We start from the raw sequence: 8,439 nt of genomic DNA, 5'->3' as shown, positions 1-8,439 counted from the left end.
TGGTCTTCTAGTCCCCACCTTCCTGACTCCATCCTGACTTTTGCAGGCATGATGGAACCTTCTGGATATTATCTTGGGAATAAAGAAATAAAGACAGCTAACGCTGGCCCAGCTGATCCCACAGGGTGAGAGGTGTGGACCATATTAGATTTGCTCCGCTACCCAGACTGACTAAGCTCTGGAAAGGCAGATTTTCCAGAATGACAGACATCTGCTGTTTTTTTCGACCCCAAACCGGTGGGATTGAAAAATTCCACTCAAAAAAAAAAAAAAAAAGCCACCGGGAGTGGTGGTGCAAGCCTTCAATCCCAGTACTCAGAGTCAGAGGATTTCTGAGAATTCGAGGCCAGCCTGATCTACAAAGCAAGCTCCATCCAGGACTATGCAGAGAAACCCTGTCTCCAAAAGAAACCGTCTTTTCTTTTGATTATGTGTATTTGTGTTTATCTGTGTGCATGGGTTCCTGTGGAGGAATTAGATCTCCTTGAGCCAGAATTACAGGCGGTTGTGATGTGTTTGCTAGGAACTCAGCTCCTTTGGTTAGGCACTATATGCTCTTAGCCACCAAACCATCTCTTCAGGCCCTAAACACACTTCTCTTTGTTGACTGCATTTTATTTAGATCATAGGGGCTTCAACTACCTGGAGAACCAGGACCTGGCACAAAGACCCTAACCCATGCTTTATGACACCAGCACTAAGTCACAGAGGCCCCGCGGCTCCTAGCTCTTGGGATGCCCTGGCCCCTTGGGTAAAGTTTTCCCCAGTGGGGCTGATGGGGAAAGATGGAATTTCTTGGAACCACTCAGACAGCGAGTTTTTGTGGCCCCAAGAAAGGTTGTGGCTTGCAGGCGCTGCCCCCTGCTGGGCAGGAACCTGTGGTACAGGAGTGCTACCAACCCTTTCACCTGCCCGGATACCGCTACCTGAACGCGTGGAGACCCAGCGTCTTCCACAAGATCACCACCTCCCAGACAATCCCCGAGGAATGCTCAGGCATCCGGCGGCCGCCCACCATCCTGCCCTCGCTCCGTTCTGCGCTCTTCTGTCGCTACACCCCAAGGGACTGGGACCGCTCCAATGATCTGCAGATCAGGAATGCAGAGGCCTCGCGGCTCTGGGCCAGCCGGCTGACAGGCGACACGCTGCGGATCATGCAGGATAAGGACCAGCTGATACACCAGATGCAGGAGGGAACCTCCCGGAACTTGGGCCAGAGGCTATCCGACCTCGGTTTCTGGAAGTCCGAGTTGTGCTATGAGCTGGACAGGCTTCTGACGGAGAACAGCAGCATGGACACCCTCAAGAGGCGCTTGGAGTGCGCTGCTGAGGAGGTGAACTGTCCCTTGCAGGTGAGTGGGAGAAGGGAGACACCACTGCACCTGCTGTTACTGAGTCAAGGTGGCAGGCACCTTGCAGGTGGGTTGAATTGCGTTGTCGTTCACGGTCAGATTTTTAAGGTAGATCCTGGAGAAATAGCTCAGGGCTAAGAGCAGTTGTTCTTGCAGAGGACTTGGGTTCGGGTTCCTAGCACCCACATAGCAGCAGCTCACACTGGCTTGGAACTCTATTATCACGGGCTCGGAAACAATCTTCTAGCCTCCTAGGGCATTGCATGCTTGTATATATATGCTTATATAAACATGGAAGCAAGCAAAATACTCATACACACATAACAAAAATAAATAAATTAAATAATAACAATCACAGTCAACTCAGAATAGCCTCAATCAGATGCGAGTTTTCAGATTGGATCAATTTCCTCCTTAGGTGAGCTAGTCAGGGTTCTCTAAAACAAATACAGAAATACAGACCACAGGCGGATTTATTGGATTGGTCTACACAATTCATACTGAGTAGTGACACATGGCCGTCTGAAGGGGCTGAGAACCCTGTAGCTGCTCAGTGCAATCGTCTGGGTGCCTCAGCATCCCAGTCTGGTGGTGGAGGCCCAGGGGGCGGGGGGCGGGTCCTAAAGAGTTGCAGGCCTTCAGTCCATGTTGGCAGGCTGATTTCTGAAGGGGAGGAGCAGCTGCAATAGGGAGGATGGTCTTACTGGGAAGTCATGAAGGCAGGCAGGCAAAAGCTGCACTGGTTTTCTCGAAATCCTTTTCATGTGTGGCTGCTGCCCACTGTGGGGGTGGGGGAGGTTCCCCTTCTGAGGAAGTATTCCCATACACCTTCCCAGAGCCTCTCAGTTGACCTCAGAGCCAATCAAGTTGACAGCTAATAACAGTCATCACATAAGGGTTCCATCAAGACACTGTGTACCTGCTTATGCAAGTGTGTACACACATGCTGTGGTCATTAGGACATTGGAGATAACATCTTCTAACAGATACCACAGTTGACTTTGTGTGTCTATTTGTGTACAACACATGGAGCCAAGAGGTGGACATCATGTGTCTTCTTCAATTACTCTCCAGCTTATTTTCTGAGGCAGAGTCTCTCACTAAACTAGTAGCTCACTTACTGTCCTCTGGGTATCCTTATCTTTGTCTTCCCAGAACTGAGATTATAGTACGTGCTTCTGGGCCTGGCTGATTGGAACTCAGCTCCTCTGGCTTGCATAGCAACCTCGTGACTACGCTGTCTCCCCAGCCTCTGTGGTTTAGTCTTCTATGTACACTGGGATTAGGCTCCACTGGGACACAGAACCTGTCTTCTAACTGACATGTTCAAGAGTGGTCCCTGCCTGCTGTTTGCCCTGGTGTCTGTTTGCATCCTTATTGACCTATGTACTGATTTCTGTCTAGCCAATGCTTTTGGATACACACCCAGTCTAAAGTGGAGTGTAGTACTCAGCACTCAAATATGTATGTGCACTTGCACACACACATTGTAGTGGTTTGAATGTGCTTGGCCCAGGGAGTGGCACTATTAGGAGGTGTGGCCTTGTTGGAGAAAGTGTGTCACTGTGGAGGTGGGCTTTGAGACCCTCCTCCTAGCTACCTGGAAGACAGTCTGCTCCTGGCTTTTTTAAAAAATGAATATGTAGAACTCTTAGTACCATGTCTGCCTGGATGCTGCCATACTGATAATGGACTGACCTCTGAAACTGTAAGCCAGCCCCAATTAATGTTTTCCTTTATAAAAGTAGCCTTAGTCATGTCTCTTCATAGCAATGGAAACTCTAAGACACGCGCCTATGTAAGGGCCTCAGTTGTCTTAGTTACCTAATGCTCTGTTGCTGTGGAGAGACATTGTGATTAAGGGACTCTTATTTGGGGCTTGCTTACAGTTAGAGCATGAGTCCATGATCATCATGGGGGAAGCAGACAGGTATAGCACTGGGGCAGGAGCTGAGAGCTTTACATCCTGATCTGCAGGCAGCAGAGAGGGAGTCAGCCCGGTGTAGGTTTTTGAAACCTCAAAGCCCACCCCCACCCCCCAGTGACATATTTCCTCCAACACGGACACACTTCCTCACCCTAAACCGCCACAGCAGTCCTCTTGTACCTCCTCCTCCATGCCTTGTCCACCTCTGTCAGGCTCCCTTCTCTCCCTGATGGCCCTCCCCATTCGGCTTTGCTATCAAACATAACATTACCCCATCCCTAAGATTTCCTCTTGACCTCTCATGCCCCCCTTTTACATCTTAGCTCAAGTCTCAGCATATAGAAATACAGATTACACACACACACACACACACACACGCACACGCACGCATGCACACACACACGCACACCCACACGCACACGCACGCATGCACACATGCATGCATGCGCATGCACACACACAGCTGCAGATCTACCATAGAACAGAGAACATCTGTTTGTCTCTGAGTCTCACTTATCTCACTTAGCATGATTTCCAGTTCCATTTACCTTCCTACAAGTGTCAGAATTGCGCTTTTCTTTAGGCTGAATAAATCCCACCATGGGATATTCCACATTTTCTTTATCTAGATTGGTTCCATATCTTAGCTGCTGTGAATAGTACAGCTATAAACACAGAGCTGCAGGTATTTCTATGGAATGATAACTTAGTTCTTCAAGTACATACTAAGTGTGATAGTGGGCCACATGTTAGGTCCATGTTCAGGTTTTATTTTTTTGGTGTGTGTATGTGAGTGTGTGCATGTGAGTGCATGTGTGTGTCTGTGTATGCACACGCATGCATGTATGTATATATGTGCATGTGTGTGCACATGTGCACGTGTGTGTATATATGTGCATGCATGTGTATATATGTGCGTGTGTATACGTGTGCACATGTGTGCATGTGTATATATGTGCGTGTGTGCGTGTGTACCTCCATCCAGCTTTCCTTAGTATCAACAGGAATCAGTGGACACTTTTGAATAAGTAAATACCCATCTTCATGTGGACGTTCCCGACACTTCCTTGGCCTCCCAGGTCCCTAGTTTTTCATGTTTAGATGTTTCTGGGTTGCCCGTAATTGTTGCTCAGCAGCTGTAGCTTAGCCAGTTTTTCTGTCACGATGAGGATTCCAGAGACACATGCAGACCCATCTCCATGCCTGGGACCCTTCCCTCCCTCCCCACTTCCCTCTCCTCCCTCTCCCTCTCTGGCACCCACAGCAGGTGGCTCTTGTCCTAATGCTATTTCAAATGGCAAGCTCCTGTTTGCTGAGAGCATTTGATAGTCTTATTTGAAGAAGGAAGTGAGGTTAGGACAAAAGACAAACTGTTAACTCTGTCCCACACTAGCAGGCAATAGCTGTGACTCCAGAATCCCGGTTTCCCTTTTTTAGCCTGTTTGCCAGAGCTCACAGGGGCCTCCTGGCTGCAGAGGAGCCCCAGAGAATGTTTGGGTAGAGAAGCTGGGTGCTGGGAGCAAAGTGGCTGTGTGCTTCCAACTGTGGGGATTAGTTCTGGGTCTCACAGGATCATGGGGGTTAGGGGTGAGGTGGAAGTGTGCTCGGCTGCCTGTAAAAGCCTGATACACCTGACAGCTGAGTCTACACCAATGTTGGGACATTGACAGGAAAGGTCATGGCATAGGGTCTTATCACTCTGGAACTCCCAAATCCATCTGGGGAGAGCTCTGCCCTTCTCTCCACCACCACCACCCGCCCCCTGCTTGGGCAAGAGACGCAGCATCATGGGAAGTCTTGCTCTCCCTTGCCCATCTTTTCAGTCCCTCAGCTTGTCTGGAAGCCCAGGTCTGCCTGAGCACAGGAACTCGGGCACCAGAAATACCTGAGTTCTATCTACTCCCTGTCCCTGGGCTACCACAGACCAGATGCTTCTCAGCAACAGGAGTGATGATGCTCTCCCAGGCTCCTCACCTCAGTAGCCAGAGGAAGGCGTGGTTTCAAATATCAACCTAAAGAGAGTGCATCCTTCTCCTACTGGTTCTAGATGGCTTCCTTAAATTTAACATCTTTTGGGGGGGAGGGCAGTGTTGTAGGGTGCTGGTTCATGTAGCCTAGGCTGGCCTCAGAATCACTATGTAGCCCAGGACGACCTTAAGCTCTTGTTTCTCTGGCCTTCACCTCTCAAGTGCTGGGATTACAGACATTCACCAGTAAACTAGGTTTATGTTGTATTTGGGAACCGCAAAGCGAGCACTCTGCAGCTCTATTTCCAGACCCATCCTGAATTTCCTTCCTCCATAACTAGTACTAAGGTTCTGGCCTTCCTCTCTCCACTCCAGTCCCAGTGGCTTTCTTCTTGTTTCTCGCACCCCAGGGCCTTTGCACCTCAGAATCTTCATCATTCCTACTGTCTTTGCCTTTCTGTCTCATGTTCCTGTCACAATAAAAGTATCTTTTATTCACCTGATATAATTATCTCTGAGGTTTACTGCCTCTGCCTGCTAACCTAGGCCTAGAATGATTCCGGCCTCTGAGACTTACTGCTGAATAAGCTTACCCTTTCTTGTTCTTTCTGAACTCTGGCTGGCTGGTTTAATTCAGCTGATCTGGCCCAAACTCCTCTCCCAGCTGACTTATTCAATCTGGCTTTTCTTTCAGCCTCTGAAATGGTCTGCTTGGCCTCAAACTGACTCCAGCAATCTTTTCTAATCTTCTCTTGCTCGCTTTGTCTTTGCCTGTGTCTAGCTTGCTCTTTCTTCAGTCTGTGTCTGTAAAACTTTCCCAGTAAAGCTGCCTCCTTCTCCCTCTCCATAGACTCTACTGTATCCTGTGCTGTACTCTCTTCCCTGTATGTCTGTCTCTCCCTAAGTAGCTTCCCTTTCCTCTCTTCTTGTGAGAGTTGGGCATATCCTGTTCTGTCAAATCTTCCTCTGATTCATCCCTTTTTCTGCCACTCAATTAGACATCACTTTCAAACATAGGTGTTACCTTTACCTTCATTGTTTGAGATTAAAGGTATGTAGTAAGGGCACGTTTGTATTCCAGCCAAAGGGATTAAAGGTGTGTGCCAAGGGCTGAGCCACACCCTAACTAGAAACCAGTTCAAATATCCTGTAACTAGTCACCACCTATCTTTCCCTCCCTGACCACCCACCCACTCTTATTTTCATTGCATCCCTTATTAAAATTTATTTTGTATTGTACATGTGTGTGTATTGTACATGTGTGTGTGTGCATTCACACATGCATGTGCACTATGGTATGTATGTGGAGCTCAAAGGACAACTTGCAAGTGTTGCTTCTCTCCTGGCATGTGAGTCCTAGGGAGCAAACTTGGGTCATTAGGCTTGGCAGTAAGTGCCTTTGCCCACTAAACCATCTTGAATTTCTTTAGGTTCTCCTTGCTCTTTGGAATGCAGGGTGCATTGTGATAGGGCTGTTTGTGCACTCACTGGGCTTTACCTCCGCACCTGAGCCAAGCAGACCTCAGAGGAGGGCCCCCGAAGCTCCTGGGCAACAAGCCACTGGACCCTGCTCCTCTGTGCCTGTGCTTCAGGGACCCTCTGCTCACTTCTTAAGCCTGTTGGCCTTTATGATGTCACAGGCAGGCTGGTGGATGATCACTGTTCCTCATCCCTATAAGAACATCCATACCCAAAGCTCATTCTCCTGCCTTCTCTTGTGCTCAGGTCCCCAAGACGGCTGAACGAAGGCCGGGGACCGTGGCAATGTTGTCATGATCTCACAGGCCCTGCTCCTTTCAGGAGCTTGCCTTCCACTTGAGCAGCACCACAGGGACTGTCTTCCTCACTGTTCCACTGCTGTGAAGCCACACCATGACCAAGGCAATTCTTACAAAAGAGTTTAGCTGGGAGGTTGCTTACAGTTTTAGAGGGTTAACTCATGGTCATCATGGTGGGAAGCAGACAGGCATGGCGCCAGCTAGAGCAGTAGCTGAGAGCTTCACTGATCTGCAGGCAGCAGAGGGAGTCAGCCTGGTGTGTGGGCCCTTGAAACCCACCCCCAGTGACTCCACCACAAGGCCCTTCCAACAAAGCCACACCTCCTCAACAAGGCCATACCTCCCCAACAAGGCCACACCCCTTCAACAAGGCCACACCTCCTCAACAAGGCCACACCCCCTCCAGCAAGGCCAAGTCTCCTAATAGTTCCTAAACAGTTCACCAGCTGGGGAGTAAGCATGCAAATATATGAGCTGATGGGGCAGGGTGAGCGTTGTCATCAAAACCCCAACAGGGACCATTGACAAATTTCTTTTCTCATGCTATGACAAAATTCCTTGCAAGAGTAGCTGAGGGATAGGGTTTATTACTTGCAGTTTGAGGGAGCAGTCCATCATGGTGGCAGCAGTGTGAGGCAGCTGGCCACACTGTTTCCACGGTTCAGGAAGCAAAGAGAGATGATGCTGGTGCTCAGCTTGTCCCTTCCTCTTTATTCAGTCTGAGACCCCAGCTCAGGAATGGGTGGAGCTGACAGGGAAGATGCTCCATTTCAGACAGGTTCTGCATGCAGGGTTGACATTTGGTGGTGGACATGGTCTGCTAACAAACCTGATTGGTGAGATAATGCACCAATCCCAAGGCCTCATATACATGAAGACACAGGAGGTCTGAGAGGTTATCCAGCACGTCCTAGTGCACACAGTAAGAAGTGGCTGAGCCTGAATTTGAACCCTAGAAGTAGGACAGCCACTGACAGGTCACATCTGAAGTGGCAGCAGAACTTGGCTTTACTGTCATCATAGTTTGGGGAAGCTTAGGAGAGTGAAGGAGGGATGTGGCCCTGGGATCAATGCCTGTTGATGACAACTCACAGTGTCAGAGCATTTCATCCAGAATCAATTGGCCCAAATATCATGGCCGTGGGAATGAGTGACAGAGGTTGTTCACTTCCTGGAAGATAAGAAGCAAAGAGGAAACACAGGAAGAGACCAGAGCCTGTGAGATATACTCCTGTGACCTACTTCCCCCTAGACCTAACCTCTGACCTTAATCCATTGATGAGGTCTGAGTCCTCCTAAGCTAATCACCTCTGGAATCATCTTCATGGACACACCCTGTATTAGTTAGGGTTTTACTGCTGTGAACAGACACTATGACCAAGGCAAGTCTTAAAAAAAAAAAAAAAAAAAAAAAA

The 8,439-nt window shown here is 48.9% G+C and overlaps 1 protein-coding gene across 1 annotated transcript in view; it reads left to right on the top strand.

Annotated features, from left to right (window-relative positions):
* The first annotated feature begins 722 nt into the window (after positions 1–722).
* Tekt5 (tektin 5) overlaps positions 723–8,439 on the top strand; it is a 38,204-nt gene continuing 30,487 nt past the window's right edge. Inside the window, exon 1 of the mRNA XM_021185005.2 lies at positions 723–1,352. Coding sequence (XP_021040664.1) covers positions 786–1,352 — 567 coding nt within the window. The 5' untranslated portion in view covers positions 723–785. The remainder of the gene's footprint in view (positions 1,353–8,439) is intronic.

This window comes from Mus caroli, chromosome 16, assembly GCF_900094665.2.
Source record: "Mus caroli chromosome 16, CAROLI_EIJ_v1.1, whole genome shotgun sequence".
NCBI lineage: Eukaryota > Metazoa > Chordata > Mammalia > Rodentia > Muridae > Mus > Mus caroli.
The sequence above is the reverse complement of the archived record's forward strand: the minus strand, read 5'-3'. Positions and strand labels throughout refer to the sequence as shown.